The sequence below is a fragment of the Thermobia domestica genome, chromosome 11 (genome assembly GCF_964235325.1).
Source record: "Thermobia domestica chromosome 11, izTheDome1.hap1.1, whole genome shotgun sequence".
Lineage (NCBI taxonomy): Eukaryota > Metazoa > Arthropoda > Insecta > Zygentoma > Lepismatidae > Thermobia > Thermobia domestica.
Genome location: NC_137464.1, coordinates 10,603,055 through 10,624,868, shown reverse-complemented (window position 1 = coordinate 10,624,868; position 21,814 = coordinate 10,603,055). Strand labels below are relative to the sequence as shown.

The following is a 21,814-nucleotide window of genomic DNA, read 5'->3' as shown; positions in this document are numbered from 1 at the left end:
TCCAGAATCGATGCCCTTGGGTGGGTGTCCACTAACATAAGAGTTTCACATTTTCTTATTACTACACAATTTATTAAAAAGTATGTGATTGTTAAACTCGGAGACAATTGCGCTCTGTCCTCTCCAAAATACGCTCCTAGCATCAATTTTGGTGAAACAAGTAGCCTATATATGTGTCTATTTAATCGTACATAAATTAATAAAAACGGGGAGCACGGTGGTTCAATAGTAAGAGTGCTTACTTCCGGTACGCGGGGTCCGTAGGTTTTCTCGGAGTACTTTCGTTGCCTCCCACAGCCCCATTCCACCAATTCTTCCACTATCGTTCACTTGCCTTAATCATTCGTCTCTCTTGACATAAAAGCCATAATCGTGGGACGTTAAACTGAAAGATTTCATTTCATTTCTTTACATCAGAGCGTACCAACCTTGTTTACTAAGCGTCCCCTTCGTAAACCCTGCACATTTCACGCACCCTCATTCCTTACACTCGTTGGTCATACTTTTTCTGACTTCTTTTGCGATCTCAGACAGTCAGTGTTTCTTCTAGACCTGTTTTTGGAGGGGCATTGCCCCCCCCCCCGGAGATCAAAATAATATGTCTATAATATAATAATAAATAGAATAGTATCAGCAGTGCCCCCCTCCCCGGAACTTTGTTTCTGAAAGAATACGCAAATAGCATTGAGTACTCAGATCTTTAATAATAATAATAATAATAATAATAATAATAATAATAATAATAATAATAATAATAATAATAATAATAATAATAATAATAAAAACAAAATGTCAAAATACCATGAACTTTTCTAAAGTAAACTGTAAATAACAGTTACAAGTTGTGCTTTATTAACAATTTATTTCTATCAGTATTTCGCGCCCTCCTTACTTACTGTTCACGCCCCACAGGTCGTAAATTATTACTGTAGAACAGTGGTTCTCAACCTAATTCCTATCACGACCCCCATTTTATCACATCCTCTGATCAGCGAACCCATTATAATTTGTGGTTTGTAATAAGCTTGTGTAAAATTGTTAATATACCTATTGCACAGATCTTACGATATCCATCTATTTCTCTAATAGTTTAATTCATTTCTTGTAAATAGTGGATACAGTAACTTCCCTAAAAAGCGAATGGATTAAAACCAAATTTGGTCAGTTCATTCATATTACAAATATCGAATCCGATCCATCATAATGTTTGAAAATGGAGACCGTTTGAAAATTTTAAAATTTCATAACTCCCTTAATGTTGAGTCATATGATAAAAAAATAACTTGATTTCTTATTTTGGTTTTTAAAAACAACTTGGACAGATATTCAAAAAGTTATTGAGTATTTTAAATGACTTGATAATGAGTGTCATGGACATTGCCGCACTAGTGAAATCACACCATACTCAGGTATCTCATTAGCTTTCAATTTTAATTGTATTTCAATATGCAGGTTTCGTTGCATTTGTATTTTTCTTGTACTTCAATATGCAATTCTCGTTAGTTTCATATCGTACCTCTTTCATTTAAATTGATTTTTAAACAACTCTGCACCTGTTCAAAATGTTTAGTAGACCTATTTTCTTTTTTTGTTCTTAACAGTACGTATGAAAACAAAAAATATACCTATCAGAACAAAATTCAAAATATTTTGCAGTATCTAATTATATTTATTTTTTTCTGCTTATCTTTGCGACTCCCAGGTTGAGAAACCCCGCTGTAGAGGATCACGGATTTTATAGGTAAAATTAGAAAAAAAAATCAATTTACCCATGATGAAAGTAGGAGACTGAGATAGTTTTTGTTTTTGTTTTTAATCTTCCCAAAACTTTGATTTTTAAAAAGTCATGAGTACAAAAAGAATCTCAGAACAATGGCGGATTACAATACATCCCCCTCAGTCCGTATCTAATAGGCCAGTGTGAATGGGAAGCAGAAAAGAGTAACACGCAATGCCGACATTAACCAAATCTTCCCACACTGTTATTTTTTCTCTTCCTAAACTGTGATTTCGTTAGTTACAATCAAAGAGACTAATTTAGTGATAGTTTAGGAACGTGGTCTAATAAAACCACAATATTGACCAAAAAAAAAAAAAAACTAATGAATTGGGTCAGACGATGTACTGTAGGTATAAATATATGGTAATCAAGTTCACACACACACACATATGAACGCCCACCCTTCCTATACAGAGAGTAACAGAGAGCTAATACACATATATGAGTAGCTATACATATGTGACTGTTAATTCTCTGTATCTCTCTCTCTCTCTCTCTCTCTCTTCTAGTAGTGGACCTTTTTTCTTTCCTTCAGTGTCGCGCGGAGCAATTAGCGTATGGCGTAGAGGTGAGGGAGAGAAAGAGCGCGAGGGAGGAGGAATGAGAGAGCATATGCGACCGCTTAACAAGATAATCACTGGCATCCTCATTGGCTTCAGTGACGTGCCCAGTCGGGAAATTTCCCACCAATGAAGATTCTAATTTAATCCATAACATAAAAGTTGAAAAAAAAAAACATGAATAAAATACCTAGCATATCTCATTTTTAGCACTACACATTCAGGAAAATAAAAATGAATGAAAGAAAACCATTTGCTTAATTACTTTGAAATAAATTCAATAAAGATATGAGAAAATATGATTAGTGTTACATCAAATCAACCCATCCTTTTTTTTTTTTTTGTCTGGAGACATGGTACAGTAAATCACAGCCAAGATCGTAATTACCCTTGTTAAAGACAATTAAAAAAAAATTAAATCACAAGTTTCAAGGACAAATTGTAACAACTCGATAATAAAGAATATTATGTTACGCATATATAAAAAACAAACAAAAAAAAAATAATTGAAATTTATAGACCTTATGTTCCATACTACATTCAGAGTCTCAAGACTAATCAAACGTTGTTTTTCAGGAAGTATATAGTCTATTTAGAGAGACAGAGAATTGTACGGAATTTTAATTAAAAATATTTCTAAGTTCTACTGTCATCAGAAAAAGTGAATACCTCCTACATCTCTTGCAAAAACTCCGGAATCGATTGACATATTTTATATATATGTGTGTGGGTTCTCATATATATATATATATATATATATATATATATATATATATATATATATATATATATATATATATATATATATATATATATATATATATATATATAGAGAGAGAGAGAGAGAGAGAGAGATCTCTGGTCGTTATGATATTAACACGGCCACAGTGGGGAGATATGCAAATATATTATAACTGACGATTCAGCTGTACGGCTACAAAAATTAGATTAAACAGCTGAAGAACCGGTAGAAAAATAAATACACAAATAAATTACTGAAAGAACTACCTACTAGAAATAAATTACTCAAAGGATTACTACTGAAAACAACATATAGAACTTTCTCAAAAACAAATAAAACAATTTTTCATTAATTGAACAGCTTCCATCACGGTGAAATTAATATACGACTAATTTTACAGTAATTACGTGGTATTTCAAAAAGATAAAAGATAATCGAAAAGTGGAACAAGAGCTCGCTAGACAATATTATTTTACATAATATACCGTTATCACGACTTACTTATCTGCTTTCGATTTCAAGCCATTTAGAAAATCTCCATTTATTTTCACGTTTATATATGGCTGGAAACGGAAAGCTACTAGGTTGACTTGTGATAACGGTATCTCATGCAAAATAATATTGTCTAGCGTGCACTTGTTCCACATTTCGATTATCTTTTTATCTATTTGAAGATATCACATAATTACTGTAAAATTAACGGTATTTTAATTTCGCGGTGATTAAGCCTCTTAAGAAATGATTGTCTAAAACTGAAGGCAGTAATACGTTTTTAGCGTTTTAAAAAGTATGCATTACAATACATGATAGAAGTACGACTGTTATACACAAAACAGCCTTTCATTTGTACTTCATGTCTGCTCAATTAGCATATTGCATTACTCACCGTATTGTCTTTGAAATTACTGTAAAATACCTTGAATATTGATTAGGCCACAGATATGTCTGGAAAGCAACATAGATTGTAGAACACAAAGGTGAGGGTCCAACACGCATCTCTTTGGTACTCTCAATTAATTTCGTCACGAAAGATATACTACTGAAGTCTTCAAAACTTGTCGAAGATTTATCACTGGCGCAAATCCCGGGGGGTGGGGAACATGTCCCCTCCAATCTTGAAACTGGGGGACTGTCACCCCAATAATCCGATTTGAAATGTGTTTTTTTTAAAAAAAAAAAAGAAAAAATGCTGATTTGTGTCCGATTGCCATGAAGGAAAAAGTGAGATGAAATTGATTTCTCCCCAGAATAAGCCTCAAATCTGCCCGCCTCCCAGTGTTGAAGACACCTCTGCTCCATGATCCCCCACAGGATTGTTTTTCAACTTTACAAATATTTTGAGCATCGCTCAACAACAACAACAACAACAACAAAGGAAACAGTCTTGTAACCCCAATGTTGAAGACAGATTTGCGCCGCTGCGATTAATCACAGTTTTTCCATAGGGAAGAAACTAACATCACTGTTAGTTAGGTACAATCCGATTATGAGGATTGACATCTGTTATGAACAACTGATAAAGAAGAAAAAAGTGTAATTCAAAATCGCTGCAGAGAATAATAGATTATAAGTTGTCCCCACAAACAACCGACGAAATATGTCTACTTAGCAGAAGTCTCAGGTACAAGATGTATTCTATATATAGAAAACTTTCTGGTAGCTCAGTGGTAGATACCTTTCCGGAATAGAACAGATTGAATTCGAAGGTATATATATATGAACTAGTCATGTGTGAAATCGGTAAAACTATTCAATAGAACCCTAAGACAAGAACAATTCTGCCGTTGCATTGTGTGGATGATACAGTTAATCGCAAGACAACATAAAATGAGCATTTTCGAAAAGAAGGCAAAGTTTTGAAAAATAATGTAGTCATAAAAGGAGATGAGTAAACGAGAAAATTTAACTCTTTAGAGACGCGTGTGGCACATAAACACACGACTGATTATTCTGTTGAGGACAGGTGTGGTATATAAACATATTTGGATGGAGAGGATAGGTATGGCATATAAGAATCATTTGAGTTTAATTTATCAAATAAGTAACTCAATACCCAATTATACGTTTGGATGGCGTTTAGGGAGTTCGTTTGTTGGCGTTGAAGAGAGATTGCTTCTAGAGAAAGGGTTTTTTAGAGACAGGTGTGACATATAAACATTCCGTTGAGGTCGATTGTGGTATATAAACATATATGGAAGAAGAAGACGGGTGTGGTTTATAAGCCGCGTTTAATTTATCAAATAAGTCATTCAATACCAAATCTTAGGCTAGGATGACGTTTAGGGAGCCCATTTGTCTCGTCTTTGAAGAAAGACTAATTCTAGACAAAGGCTCTTTAAAGACGGGCGTGGCATATAAACACAGTCTGGACGGAAGCATGAGTGTTGGTTTATAACCCTCGTTTGCGTTTGATTAGTTAACTAAGTCATTCTATGTGCTCCAATACGATAAAAATTCAGTTTTATTTTTTTATTTTATTTTTCTTTCTTTTTTCTCTGAAGAAAAGACAATTTAAAATATCCATTCGTAAAGGGTTAAAAAGCTACCTAAGTCTAAACCAAACATAATACCCATAGGTGAAAATTCGAAATCTCTAAAATAGACGAGGCAGGTTGATGGATGGGTAATATTCACAGGATCCTAAAATTCAAGATTGTAATGAAGTGGGTACTAAATTTTAGCATCCCGGACCAGCATAGAGAAATTATGTTTCCGTGGCGATGAAACTTTGAGTTCATTAACTTATAGAATTATTTACAGTAAAACCTGCTAATCTGACCACCTATTACAATCGGTACATTGTTGCTATAAGCACTTACTGCAAGGATATTTTGTTAGGAATCAACTGTAATCAATGTAGACATTTTTTTCTGGATCTTTATATCACAAATTCCTCAATCTTTTTAGCTATAAAGAAACATTTCTGAACAAAAAAGGCATTTAAAAAACAGTGTTAACTCATTCGTTTAAGAAACGATAGCGTAACAAATTCGAATTCAGCTAATTCTCCAACCTTGGGACTAAGCTGTCACCATTGGGCCTTTCAAGGCATTTATCTTAAGAAACAGAAGTCTACACACTCGTTTCATACACGTCTGCCCTGACATCTGTTGGCAATTCCTCACTAGCCTCTCTCCCTTCTTTTCGCATCTAGAACAAGGTTGCCAACATACATCATTATGAATAAGGAATACAATAATTTTTGACTTACAAAAATGGTAGACCTAAGGAAACAGAGGCTCTTTAAGTTAGATCCCGTAGTTAGATATCTTGAGTCTGGTTTGTCCACAATCTTGTCACGTGAATGACATCAAATGACTCCCGAAATTTCTTCCTATTCATTACAGAATATTGTTGTTATGCAAAAATTCTAACACTGTCGACGACGTCTAGGCTAGTCGTAGCATTCTCGCTTTCCATCCAAGAGTTTCCCGAATCGAATTCGAAGGCCTTCAATTCTTACCAGGGAGTTTCCTTAGCTCCATCAGGTGAATGTCGAAAAGTATCTTTAATCCTAAGCCCTGACCAACTTCCATTTTTTTTTTACTATTATTATTGTTATTAAATTACTTTTACCGTCTCACGATTAAGACCTGCTCTGTAGGCTAACGGCAGGGTTGCCAACTCTGAAAAATAAAATTACCGGCACCCGCTCATAATTCTCAAAATAGATGAAGAATAGATGAATTTTAAACCTTGATATACATATCCGAACCTGACCAAAATACCGTCTGTGGTAAAATAGCGGCCAGTCGGCAATCCTAGCTAAAGAAGACGAGTGATTAATAATTTATTTATTTATTTAACAATCGCCAAATACAGCTCAGAGCCCATTTTATACTGGATATCTAAGGATAACAACAACAATGGAAAGGATTTGGGAAGGTATCGGCCAGGGCTGATTACTAGGTACCATCCCAGTATTTGTCTGGTAGGTCTGAGGAAAACCCTGGAAAACCCGTCAGGATAGTCGGCAATGGGAATGGAAACCACGACCTCCCGAATGCGAAGGCAATGCTCTACCACTTGAGCTACTTGGCTCGGTTTAAAAGTGAATGACTACGAAAAATGGTGAAATGAAAATATAGGAGGAAACGAGGAAACCTGAAAAAAAACAACGGACATCCACCATACACTCCATACCTGGGATCGAACCCATACACCAGTGCTATTCAGCCGGGGTTACGCGAAGATATTTCTCGGAGTACGTAATCCCAAAAATAAGCATATTTCCAATATTTATTGAATTATCATAGTTGGAGATTTTTTTTTCAATTGTTTCTCTGCTTTAACATCAATAAAAATGAGTCAGAGAAATTGCTTGAATCAAGAACCAGTTCTGACTCTTGCACTCTCGAAGATTCGACCAAAAATCGAGGAGTTGTCGTCCCGGAAATAAGCTCAGCCATCTCATTAACAGGTTAGTTCTAAAGTTAGTTTTTGAATTTTTAACATCGTCCTCAGTGTGCGAATTATCAAGCAGGATGAGGGGAAAATACTCCTCAGTAGAACTCGATGTCTTCCATATGTTTTGAAATTTCCCATGTTAATTTTTTCGGATGTGCACTTTATGCCCCTGTAAATAGTCCTTTGATTGGCACACTGATTGCCCTTTCGTTGGGTCTCTACTTGCCCCCTCCCCTTTTTTTTAATCAACAGAACCTGTGTATTAAGTTTAATAAGTACATTTCGATTTAATTTCCTTTAAACAGCTTGGTGAGCGCTCCATCACTGAGATTTCTACCATAGTTCTCCATAACCAAGTCTAGAGGTTATCTCGTCTCGTCTCGTGAATAATACTGATTTCGACTACTTCAGATCTGAATGAACAATAATGGAATGAGATGAAAGCTATTCAGGTGACACAGAATCTATCTGTACAAAGAGAGATCACTATCTCTTACCATTTTACTCAGATACTTGCCGAGACGACAGACAACCGTTTTTTATAAGATTTTCGACAATTACGCATAACACAGTTTAGAATAATAATAATAATAATAATAATAATAATAATAATAATAATAGATTAATAATAATAATAATAATAATAATAATAATAATAATAATAGATTAATAATAATAATATTTGGTCTAGGAATTAATTCGTGCGGTTTTTAATAAAAATTGAAGCTTTATTTCAAAAACAAAGTAAATGAATACGTTAACAAAAATATTGTCCATCGCTAGCCACTACTTTCTCCCATCTTTCAGGCAATTTACGGATTCCGTGTCGAAAGAATTCCTCATCTTTTGACGCAGTCTAATCAAAGATCCATTTTTCGATATTTTCTGAAGAAGTGAACCGCTGTCCAATCAAATCGTTATTCATGCAATCGATCAAGTAGTAGTCAGACGGAGCAGTGTCTGGTGAATATCGCGGGTGGAGTAACACTTTCCATCCGACATTTTCCAAATAGGTTTTGACCGGTTTTGCGACATGTGGTCGAGCGTTATCATCTTGATAAATAAGTTTATTATGCCTGTTATTCCATTCTGGTCGTTTTCAGGCCAGAGCTTGCTTCAAACGCATTAATTGTTGTCGATAGCGGTGTCCATTAATAGTTTCACCAAGTTTCAGAAGTTCATAGTACACCACACGTTTCAAATCCCACCATATATACAGCATAACCTTTGCACAATGAATATCTCGTTTCGGTTGTGAAGGACCTGGTTCACCTTGCTTCACCCAGGCCTTTTTTCGTTTAGGATTCTCGTAATGAATCCACTTCTCATCACCAGTTACAATTCGATGCAAAAATCCCTTCCTTTTCTGTCTTTGAAGCAGCAATTCGCAAACGGTTTTTCTTCTTTCAACGTCTTTCTTTTCAATTCATGTGAAACCCAATAAGACATCTTTTGAATCATTCCTATAGCTTTGAGACGTTTGGAAACTGTTGTTTTCTCAACTCCAAATGCTTCTGCAAGTTCGTCCTGCGTTTGACACGAATCCTGATTAAGCAATGCTCTCAATTCTTCATCTTCAAATTCTTTTGGCTGTCCAAATTGCTTTTGGTCTTCCAAGCTGAAATCACCACCTTTAAACCGTGCAAACCACTTCTGACACGTTCGCTCAGCTAGAGCATGGTCACCAAACACTTCCACTAAAATATGATGACTTGCGGTAGCACTTTTCTTCATGTTAAAGCAATGAAGAATAACTCCCCGCAAAAACACTTTATCAGGCACAAAATGCGCCATTTTCAGTTGAAGAAAAAATGTTGTTGTTTCCGCTTCAAGCAACTGACATATACTAAACAAGATGCTCAATGATAGTAGTTTTCAACGCATGTTTCGATCAACGAAACTATGGGACAATAAGCTAGTTACGCCATCTTTTGTAAAACCGCACGAATTAATTCCTAGACCAAATAATAATAATAATAGATTAATAATAATAATAATAATAATAATAATTTGAACTTCCATTTCTCTGTCCAGATTTTAACATTTCTAGCTGTGCCTAAAACGTGGTTATGACAGTGCTGTCTCCCATAATCTGAGAATGGTATCACCTCAGAGACATATTCAAATCAATATTCAGATGAAAGTAATTGTATAATTGTGGTGATATGTGTCTCGGTAACTGCTTGGTCTCTAGGCGTCTATGGGGGTATGGATGTGAACAAAGAGCATTTGAGATTAAAAGGAAACAGTAATTATATATCATTTGTTCCCTATACGTTGGGATCGAACACGCAACCCTTAGCATCACAGATGAACCACTGCTGTGTTTACCAATATAATAATATTGTTTTCTTTGGGAGTATAGCACATGTTCGAATTAAAATATCGTGGTAACAGGGCTTCTTCATACCTATATGGTTAATGAATGCCCTTTGGCGTGGAAGACCCGGGTTCGATTCCAAATGGGAGCTCATGTAGTTTAGATCCCAAGTTTAAGAGCCTGACACACTAAAAATAATGCAAAATTTACCATTTTTCTTTTGTTTGTTTTTTCATAAGTGAACAGAGATAAGGAAATACAACTTACTACAATCATAGATAATGTTATTCTACAACAGAAAATATGAATCTGAAGAATTTGCAGTGTTGCCATTTATAGAAATTAGTGTTGCCAGAATACCATTTCCACCAAAACCTAAGTTAAGGCAGCGACTAGAGGAACGAACTCAACTTCATTAGATTACGTATCACATTGTTTTGGTATCCTGTGAATTATTTTATAAATAACATTATCATTTAATTTTAATAACTGTTGGTTAAAACTATTTTGCTTATTATTACAAACTAAATACAATTATTATTTAGAAGGTAGCTCACAGGATTCCAACATATGATACGTAATCAAATGCAGTTGAGGTCCTTCCTCTAGTCGCTGCCTTAAGTTAGATTTTGGGGAAGGTTATTCTGGCAACACTGTAATTTCTAAATATGGCAACACTGTAATTTCTAAAGATGGCAACACTGTAATTTCTAAAGATGGCAACACTGTAATTTCTAAAGATGGCAACACTGAAAATTTTTCAGGTTCATATTTTCTGTTGTAGAATCACATTATCTATGATTCTGGTAAGCTGCATTTCATTATCTCCTTTCACTTATGAAAAACAAGCAAAACAAAAACGGTACATTTTGTATTATTTTTAGTAAGTCAGGCTCTTAAGCTACAGGTCCATGTCTCATGCAGTCTCGCTGCTGAAAGGGATTATACACTCCAAAACAACCAACTAATCAAGCAAAGGTACAGAATGGAGCTGGGAGTCGAATGGCTTTTTACCATTCAAGAATACGTTATCTAGTTTAAAGTTTTATTATTCGTTGATTTAATACTAAAGCCTGTGACAAACATCTTGGCATTTCAGCTAAACGAATAAAACGCAAGCTCTGACGCAATGTTGCCGAGTGCTAAGGGGTGTGGCTATGGCTAAGCAGACGAACTACAGTGCGATCAGGTGTCAGAGGACAGATATGGATGTGTACAAAATAAACGTGGCAATACCGCTGGCCTCTCATTTGCTAGCAGCATTTAAAGGGAACTTGGAGCACCGCCTTCAAATGCCAAGATGTTTGTCACGCCGTTTAGGAGCGCAATTCGCTGTAGAATAAGCAATTCATTTTAGTTGACTGATTTTGCACAATACACTTCAGACTTTAATCCCAACCAATAAAAGTATTACTTAATCCTCAAATGAAATGCACAGCATTTCCTTTACGCGATTTACCGTGGAATTTTTCCATATTTGGGAGGAATTATTTCAACAAATTATTTCGATACCGAATAATTATTGGAACAAATATTTGGATAACGAATAATTATTCAAACAAATACTTGGATAACGAATAATTAGTCGAACAAATATCTAGATAACGGACGATTATTCGAAAAAATACTCGAACAAATACCTTAAGAATGAATAATTAGTGAACAGTTCTTCAGATAACGAACGATTATTCAAACAAATACTTGGATAACGAATAATTTTTGAACATTTTTAGATAACTATCAACCAAATACCTGAATAACTAATAACTATCAACAGCTTTCCAGATAAGAACGATTATTAAACAAATACTTGAATAACGAATAATTATTCAAACAAAGAATTACATAACGAATAATTATTCAAACAAAGAATTGTATAACGAATAATTATTCAAACAAGTATCTAGATAACGAACGATTATTCGAACAAATACTTGAATAACGAATATTTTTTTGAACAAATCCAATCCCTGTACTAACAATCTTTTTTTAATTTTCACGATAACTTTGGCAATTATGGTTGCAAACGCTGTCACAGAAGAAACGAAGGAGTTTGTGATCCGATCACAGCGAAGCAGCCAACGACGAGAGAAGGGGAAGGAGAGAAGACGATGCAATAGAAAGACAAGACTTCACAGAGGGACACTGAAAAACAAAAAGAGAAGAGAACAGAACACTAATGATGAGGGAAAATACAGAAGACAAAACTAACTTTTAAAAAAAAGAATGAAAGAGAACTCGGTACATCAACAAAATAAAACAACAGTGCGAAGAAAGTCTTCAAGAATGTAAAAAGCTAAATAAAAATGCCCTGCCTCTCTACATTTTTTTTTTTTTGGAGACGTTCCAACTTGGTATATAAACAGATTTTTTGACTATAAGGTACGAACATACAAGTAACAATAGTAAATCAAACGACACTTAAAAAAAAGTTTCTACAATGTCCACCGAACAATACGTTACTACAGACGGAAGTTAGAAATGAACCACTTATAACAATAATAACACTCCTATATGGAGAATATACTTTACATACAATGTACCTTATACAGTAAAAGAAGGAGATGTACGCACAGTTTCATTTAAGCAACAAAAGTATGGAATTCAATATTTGAAACCGAAAGTTGTATATCTCGGTGATACATAACGCTCGATACACAATGCATTCGTTCCTGTAGTCATGTTAGACGTTAAAACGCAACAAGGCATATATATATCAAATACAGTGTGTTTATAAATGAATGGTGTGGTTTTAAGAGTTAATAATAAATCTATTTATTACCTTACACGGGTAATACTTACACAATAAACAGTGGCAACTGTCCAAGTTTCTCACACGTCACCTATTGTTTGCTTGTCACTAGTGTGATAGTGCCATTAGTGCAAGCCCTTACACTAGCAGACAAAGTGATAAGGCGTGACTTTTGTAAAGAGATGCAGTTGAAATGGAGGAAGATTTTTTCTTGTAGAAAGACTCATCTTCTGCGATGAATCCACTTTCCGTGTAAATGGCAAGGTGAACAAACACAATGTCCGTTATCTGGGGAAGCGAGAAACTACATACACAGATAGAAAGAGCATTAGCGTGACTCTTCAAAAGTGAACGTTTTCTCTGCAGTGTCCCTCGAGAAAGTGCACGGCTCATTTTGATTCGAACAAGGAATAGTGACCGGTGACTCACTTCTAGACATTTTGGGAACTTGCTTGTTACCCCAGCTGAACACCAATTATGATGATTACATTTTGCAATTGGACGGTGCTCCGCCCCATTTTCACAGGAATATACGAGAATTTCTTAATCGTGTTCTTCACCACCGCTGCATTGGACATAGTGCAATAGAAGACAACAACCTTCTCCCCTGGCCACCTCGTTCGCCGGATTTAACACCATGTGATTTCTTTCCTTTGAGGATTTGCTAGAGACAGAGTTTATGCCCTGCCAATGCCCGTGTTCTTTGAGGAAGTTCGTAATAGGATAACGCACGCACTGCAGACCATCACGGCGGACAACTTATACTGAGTATGGGAAGAATTTCACTACCATGTAGATATGTGTCGTGTGACCAAGGGTGCACATATTGAAGAATTGTGATTAATGCATCAGAAACTTGGACAGTTGCTGCTGCTTATGGTGTAAGGTTTGCCCATATAAGGTAATAAACAGATTTATTATTAATTTTTAAAACCGCAAGATTCATTTATATACACGGTACACACACAAATGTCAGGACCCATCCATTTCAAAGTCACACATTATTATTTACAATTTATTAATGCACTACAAACCAGTTACCTAATATATTAAAAATTTTAAAAAATAAAATCATAAAATTATCTATTAAGATTGTAGGAAATGTACAGTTTTCTATATTCAACAAAATGTCGAATTGCTAACATTTTGTTTAAAAAAGAAATGGACGAGTCACTGATAAAGAAAAATGATGTGGGTACTTACCTAGGGAACTCTCGGGATCGGAGAGATCGCTGAGAGATGGCACTTTTTGAATTGACCCGAGGGATCGAACACATGGCTCGTCAGTTCGTTCCTGTTTAATCACAATGCCCATAGCTTCCAGGTCCATTTTCTGCTGCAAAAGAAAAAAAAAATGTATTAATTCCTGATTTCGAATACGATAAAAATAGAGATTCGAAAAACTGACCATACATAGGTTGTCAACGTTAAACACCTGATCAAATCTGTTGGGCAAACTACTCAAAAACCAAAATTTGGTTCTAGTTTAGAGATTATTTCTGTGTAGTACCTGCCACATTTTTCTTTTTCAAAAGATCAAAATAAATGTAAACGATACTCCATTCAGAATATGACATAAGGCCCAAGGCTTGGATGCAGATAAGGCTCGACACAGAGTCTATAAAAGGCTCAGTTAAACAATTTTCCCCTGTTATACGGGAGCAAGGGCGCCGATTTCTCTATTTTTTTTTGAGGGAAGGGGGGCATGCAGATGCAGAAAGTATATATATGAAGATTATAAGACAAATTGCACTCAAATTATGTCAAATATTGTATATTCATAAATACTATAGGGGGGCACATGAGCTTTAAGGGGGGGGCAGGATCGACGCCCTTGTACGGGGAGTCCTGCATTAAGCTAAATCTTTTGGCTCCCAACTTGATTTAATCCGGGAGCACATATCTCTCGAACTTAAAAAAAAAAAAAAAAAAGAGAGAGAGAGAGAGAGAGAGAGAGAGAAAGAGGGTAAGTGTTCGGCTCTTAGACTTAAGCCTAGAAAGAGTTGAGCGATTGGAACGAAAGTTGCAAGATTCATAACTATTCCGACTACGATTAAAACACAGAAAAAATATTTTAAATTTGCACCTACAAAGGAGGAATGGGAACATGACCCTCAAAAATTGCCCAAATGGGATAAACCTTGAAAAACTTATTCTATCTAACGTCCTGACAAACGAAATATTTTTAAAACTTTTTCTATACATCTTTAGAGGCAGCACATAAAAAATTGGTTCTGACAAATTAAAATCCATACTTGAACTTCCTAATCTTTTCCTTTTTTCCCAGTTTTTTTTTTTTTTTTAATTCCCTGACTTTTGCAGGACCTTTTACGAGTAAGTTGAATTCCCTGTCTTTTCAAGGTTTTGCAGGTCGGTGGGAATCCCGGCAAAAAAAAAAAAAAAAAAAAAAAAAAGTAATATATACCGTGTGAAACCATATTAAAAAAAAAAAAAAAAAAAACATAACCTTCTAAATTGCATTGGATATGACCGACCGGGTGTGGACTATCAGTGAGCGTTTTTGCTTCGCAAATTAGAAACGCAAACGAGACAGAGAATTCAAGTCGTCTCGTCTCGAATCTAATCACGAAATTACTGTCCCATCTCGTATCACCCGCAACCTTAAGATCCCGACATACTAAAAGTAATAAAAAATGTACCCTTTTTCTTTTGCTTGTTTTCCAGAAGTGAAAAGAGATAATGAAATGCAACTTACCACAATCATAGATAATATTATTCTACAACAGGAAATATGAACATGAAGAATTTTCATTCTTGCCATACATAGAAATTACAGTGTTGCCAAATAATAATTTCTCCAAAAATCTAAATTAAGGCAGAGACTAGAGGAACGAACTCAACTGCATTTGATTACATATCATGTTGTTTTTGAATCCTGTAAACTATTTTTTGAATACCATTATTATTTAATTTTCATAACTGTATGTTCAAACTAATTTGTTTATTACAAACTAAATACAACTATTATTTAAATAGTACTTCACAGGATACCAAAACAACATGATATGCAATCAAATGAAGTTGAGTTCGTTCCTTTAATCGCTGCCATAACTTAGATTTTTGGGGAAATGTTATTCTGGCAACACTGTAATGTCTATGAATGGTAACACTGAAAATTCTCCAGGTTCATATTTTTTGTTGTAGAATAACATTATCTATGATTGTGCTAAGTTGCACTTCATTATCTTCTTTCAATTAGGAAAAACAAGCAAAAGAAAAATGGTAAATCTTGTATTATTTTTAGTATGTCAGGCTCTTAATCGGAATTAGAAGCCAGTTATTGTAAGGATTTTCTAGTTTTACAAGCCGAATATCGAGATAGTGCCTTTAAATATATGCCCTGGACAACTTCTGCCCACTTTCATTTCCCTGATGTTGATCTTGATTCAGAGTAAACTGACGTAAAGCAGTAGTATTTGGAAACTTCTTAAAGGAATAAAACTATACCACAGAGTAGATAACTAACAGGCTATTCCATCCCTACGAACACGCCACTTGGTGCTCATCCACTAATTACAAAAATTCAATCCACCTTTAGAATAACAAACGACTTTTTAGGTAATGCAGTAAAAATAACAATATTAGTACTTTTAATATATATATATATATATATTCGAATACGTTACGAAACAAATAAATAATATACCTAGAACATATCGCTGACTCCAGCGACACGTTCCTCAGCGTAAGATCAATAAATATGCATGCGGCCATTTCATATAAGACATTAAAATGCATTACCTGCCACAACTGGTTGCATATTTGTATGTAAAGCAGCGAATAGCATTTCAAATGCAAAACTGATCAGAGAGTAAAGTAATCCGTACGGTAGGATAGTTGTGGAACAATTGTTAGCGGGTGTATACGAACTTCATGAATTGGGAAAGTGGTATAAGACTATAGTAGCTCCGCTTAAAATGTTCCTCGTCGGCGAGTTTTGGTAGTAGCAAACCTACGAGAGTATCACAAAGAGAAGAGGGGATATGTTTTTATTCATATGTACTCTACTGTATTTCAGGTGCGGATCCTCAAGGGAAATGGGGTTATGTAGCTCCTGAGTTCCGAATTTAATTACAGTGCAAAAAAATTGTATTTGATCGTATCCTACTGCGTAAAAAATGTCACGTGGACATGTATAGCTCCTTTCTAACCAAATCCTTGAACTGCTCCTGCTCTCTATCAACTGTTTACGTTTTTGTTATTTATGAAATAGAAAGAGGAAAAATATAAGAAGGAAAAATTTCACGATAGCTAAGGTACAAATTCATGGCCTGACAAACCAATTAAAATATTTCTTATTCCTCTCTATTTTTAATTCAATTATATTATAATCATATTCATTGTACGACTATTTCTTCTCAAAATTATCCAAACCATATTCTTCACCCTGTGTTCAAACTTGTTTTCTTCCACCCATCTACTTTCCTATTCTTCCCTATACCCACATTTACAAATATTATAATAGCCGAACCACACTGACTTGAACGCTGTCGTTTTTTGGGGGGAGACTATAGGAAAAACTTACCATAGCAAGGTGTTACATTGCCAAATGTACAGTAGAAGCCGTTAGATACAAGAAGTTAAGCCCAATTAATTATTATTAGGCTTCGGATTTTTAGGTCCCAAAAAATTCAAATTAGGATTTTAAAAAGTGCATTTTAGGATTTTATAGGTTTTTAAAAACACCGTTTAGGATTTTTAGCGTTATATTACTGAAAACGGAATATTGCTACACTTTAAACACTTTGTTAGCTATTTCATACTTAAATGGTAACCTTAATTTAGTAAGCTTTATGCTAACCAGTCTTCTGCATAATAAAAATAATAAAACTCTTCTTACCTTGGACTTTTTTTGATAGCTGAAATATAGTTTAACATATGTATGGCCTGTCGTACTATAGTAGTAGTAGTTTTTTGTCAGTTTTCTTATATTTGAAATTTTATACAACACCACAAATATCACTTCACTTTTCTAACGATACACTGAGGAAATACGAATGTTCAAATATTGTTTTTCCGGCACTTTTCATGTTTTCTATAGCGCAAAAAGTGGTCACTTCACTCTCTGTAATGGCACTGAACAACAAAATATTTGGCAAGATTTTCTATTGTGAACTTTTTCCTGTCGTCTGACAAAATTCTCTTGAATGCAGAAAAACTGCGTTCCATATCACACGATGTAAGAGGCGCATATTTCATACTGGCTAATTCCTCGGGATTCCATAGCAAATTTTCTTGGACATTGTCTCCACGAAGAATTTGGCCCACTAGTTGTATCTGTGTGAAATCAGGACTGCGTTTCAAAACCGCCTCCAACTTGTTCGCAATTTTTGTTCCAACTTCCCCAGGTACTTTTTTCTCTTTCACTTCTTGAAGAATTTGAAGAGCTTCTGTTATAGGTTCTAAAAGCTAATTTAGGATTTTTTAGGTTCTAAGCCCCCAATTAGGACATTTTAGGTCCTATAAAACTAATATAGTTCTACTTATAGCAACTTGAAATGTAAAGAAAACACGATTTTTTTGCATTCACTGTACAGGAAAAAAATAGGTTCGAACCTAAGAATCCGGAGCCTAATTATTATCTAAGTTACATATTTAGGATTTAAATGTTGGGCTTTCGGTATCTACTAAGGCCTTTAGTCCGTCACATATGAGATATGAAGTCACTCGGTGAGCATAGTATCCGGTGAAAGGAAAGAAAGAAAGGATTGGGGAAAGAAAAGAAGCGACCTGGTACCTATAGGTTAGGTACCACCCCGACATTTGCCTGCTGTGGTTGAGGAAAACCCGGGAAAACCTCATTTAGGGTGGCTGGCCTGAAAAGGCGTTTTACACTTTTGAGACCGAATGTCTCCACCGGAAATCGAACCCGGAACCACTCGCTCCGAAGGCGAGAGAGTTAGCGACTACGCTTCGCGGGGCCACCTAAGTTATATATATAAAAGTGAAAGTCACTATGCTTGTGACTTGATACCTCTTGAACCACCCGACCGATCTTGATCAAATTTTTCATTCAACATAGATTAGGTTCGGGCCTAGGATGGTATTTATCATTTCACTTTGACGGTACAACGTAGGGGAAGGGGAGGAGGGAGTTATTTAAAATGATCGAAGATGACCGATGTTGAATCCATAGTTTTTGGGATCGCTGAGATGAACAGTGACACTTCTGATGCCATTTCAATTAAATTCAGCCCCGCAACTTGGGGGATCAATCTATCTATTTATCTAATGATCGCAAATGACAGATATTAGTGTCGAATCCTTAGCTTCCGGGGTCAGAGAGATGAACAGTAACAATTCTGATGCCGTTCAAATCGAAATTCAGACCTTTATGTCCATAATGAAACGTATTCTTCCCGTGCGAAGAAGGGATATTCCACTAGTTATAAATATTATATCAATATAATGTTGTAAACATTAAATGAAATCTTCGTTTTACGTCCAACGATTATATCCGTACGGCTGAAGGAGACGGATAATGAATGAAAGTAAATGAGTACGAAAGAATTAGTGGGAGAGAACAGAGAACCTCGAGAGAAACACTATTGTCCACCACAAACTCATATTGCTTGGGATCGAACCAGGAACCCCTTGGACCAGAAGTAAGCACTCTACCATTGAGCCAACTTGCCCCTTATACAATGTTGGGTTGCCTTTATAACAATTTTGTAATTTAAGAGTCATTTCAGATTCCATGATGTACAGGAGATGAAAGATAAACTACTTTTTTTTTTTTTTTGTTACTAACGTAAGAATATGTTCTATCTGATAAATTGTAAACGATTTGGTTTGCTTGAGAATTCTGTATCATTGTAAAATATTTAACTACTAATTGCAAAAGGACTGTTGACGAAAGTTTTAAAAAAAATCTTTTTTAGTATCAGGGCTATATGAGACACTCCTAGTAATTAAGGGGAACCCCGAGTACTACTCAGAGTTATTGTATTCAAACAAAGCATTCTCCACATCAGCAGGCTCGAAACCAGCCACAGAAGTTTTGGGGAGGGGGGGGGGTCAAGTCATCAAAAATTCTCTTACAAATATCTAAGTTTTTTTTTTTTTTGTATTGACGTTTGGAGGGGCCACGAAAAGTTTAGGAGTCCAGGCCGAAGGGCGCCGATTTCTCTGTAAATTTGGGGGCCCACTCAGATGCAGAAGGCATAAATGAAGATTTTAAAATTAAAGACAAATTGTATTCAAATTATGCTAACTATTGTATATTCATAAATACATTGCGGGGCCCACCTGAGCCTTGGGGGGCCCGGGCTCCCCAGGATCGGCGCCCTTGTCCAGCCTCCCCTAGTTGCGGGCCTGCTCATCAGGGATCATGGACACAGAAAACACATCGTCCGAGATACTTGGGCACGAAAGAGCACATCAAATCATTGCGATACAGTTTTTTCTTTCTTTTTTTCTTTTTCTTTTTGTACCGTATGCTATACTTCTGTTTAACATCCCACGATTATGCTCTTTAGGCTAAGGGATACGATGATTAAGACAACTAAATGATGATGGGAGAATTAGTGGGATGAAAAAGTGGGAGGAAACGGAAGTACCTCGAGAAAACCCACTGACACGATGTTGTCCACCACAAGCTTACTTGACTCGGGATCAGGGGACTGCAGTGGCTCAGTGGTAGCGCTTTCACCTCTGGCGCACTGGATCCTTGCTTCGAACGTCAGCTCGCGTCAAGTAGGTCCGTTACCCCCCTCCCCCACATTCAAATAGTAGAATATTTTGTAGTCAGCTGTTATGTGCGTCTTATGTGCGCTTATGTGCGCCGAGTTTCAGCTTATGTGCGCACATATTTACACACGAAAATGATGATAGAAAAGCGCACTCCAGGGTAACGCCTGAGTGCAACATTCGAATTCAGACTTCAAATTTCTGTACCAAGTAGTATTCCATATGTGCGCTTATGTGCGCATAAAATTTCCATTTGTGCGCGCACATGAACGAAGAAAATCCGTAGACAAAAATGTACAGAAAATTCATGACTTTCTCTAAATCAAAGAATAACAACTTGAGATTTCTGCAGCAAGTAATACTCCATATGTGCGCCTAAGTGCACATAATATTTTTAGTGTGCGCACAAACAAACGCAAGATGTATCGTATTGAAAATTGTAAATCAGTCAAGTTCAAAGAGCGCACTTAAAGCAATGAAATAAGATAACAACTTCCAACAACATTTGTTCTTTTGTGCGTCATATTTGCCTTTATGTGCGCTCAATATCATTTTCTGTGCGCACATACTAACACATGAAAACGACGATAAAAGTGTACACCATCAGGGAAACGCATAAGTATGATATTGGAATTACGACTTCATGTTTAGTTGTCAAGTAGTATTCCATATGTGCGCTTATGTGCGCATAATATTTCCATTTGTGCGCGCACAGGAACGAAGAAAATCCGTAGACAAAAATGTACAGAAAATTCATGACTTTCTCTAAATCAAAGAATAACAACTTGAGATTTCTGCAGCAAGTAATACTCCATATGTGCGCCTAAGTGCACATAATATTTTTAGTGTGCGCACAAACAAACGCAAGATGTATCGTATTGAAAATTGTAAATCAGTCAAGTTCAAAGAGCGCACTTAAAGCAATGAAATAAGATAACAACTTCCAACAACATTTGTTCTTTTGTGCGTCATATTTGCCTTTATGTGCGCTCAATATCATTTTCTGTGCGCACATACTAACACATGAAAACGACGATAAAAGTGTACACCATCAGGGAAACGCATAAGTATGATATTAGAATTACGACTTCATGTTTAGTTGTCAAGTAGTATTCCATATGTGCGCTTATGTGCGCATAAAATTTCCATTTGAGCGCGCACAGGAACGAAGAAAATCCGTATACCAAAATGTACAGAAAGAAATAAGGAAGCACGTCTTAGTACGTAAGTTCAAACACATCCAATCCACGGAAGTCGCTTCACAAGTAAAAAGTTAGACATCTGTAGGATGTGACCTGAATACACAATACCAAATTCTAATAGGAAGATTTGTCGCAACACCCTCTCGATTCACATGAACTTGACATGATTTAATACACAAGATTCAGAGGTCGTCTGCACCTGGTCAGTTCCTAAAATCTCAAAGTTACGAACAATGCAGGATGCTTGAGGTCCAGTCGTTCCAGTCTGTCTGACGTCTAACAACTTGAATCCAACCCAGCTGAGTCAAGTAGGTTTTATTATTGTGGGTAAAAATAACGCT

The 21,814-nt window shown here is 35.8% G+C and overlaps 1 protein-coding gene across 5 annotated transcripts in view; it reads right to left on the bottom strand.

Moving 5' to 3' along the window:
- pnt (ETS transcription factor pointed) overlaps positions 1 to 21,814 on the bottom strand; it is a 416,779-nt gene that overhangs the window by 322,712 nt on the left and 72,253 nt on the right. For 3 of the 5 annotated variants that reach the window (XM_081730014.1, XM_081730010.1, XM_081730013.1), the window contains exon 3: positions 13,765 to 13,897. In XM_081730014.1, coding sequence (XP_081586140.1) covers positions 13,765 to 13,897 — 133 coding nt within the window. The remainder of the gene's footprint in view (positions 1 to 13,764; positions 13,898 to 21,814) is intronic. The other 2 variants (XM_081730015.1, XM_081730011.1) reach the window with 1 other exon arrangement.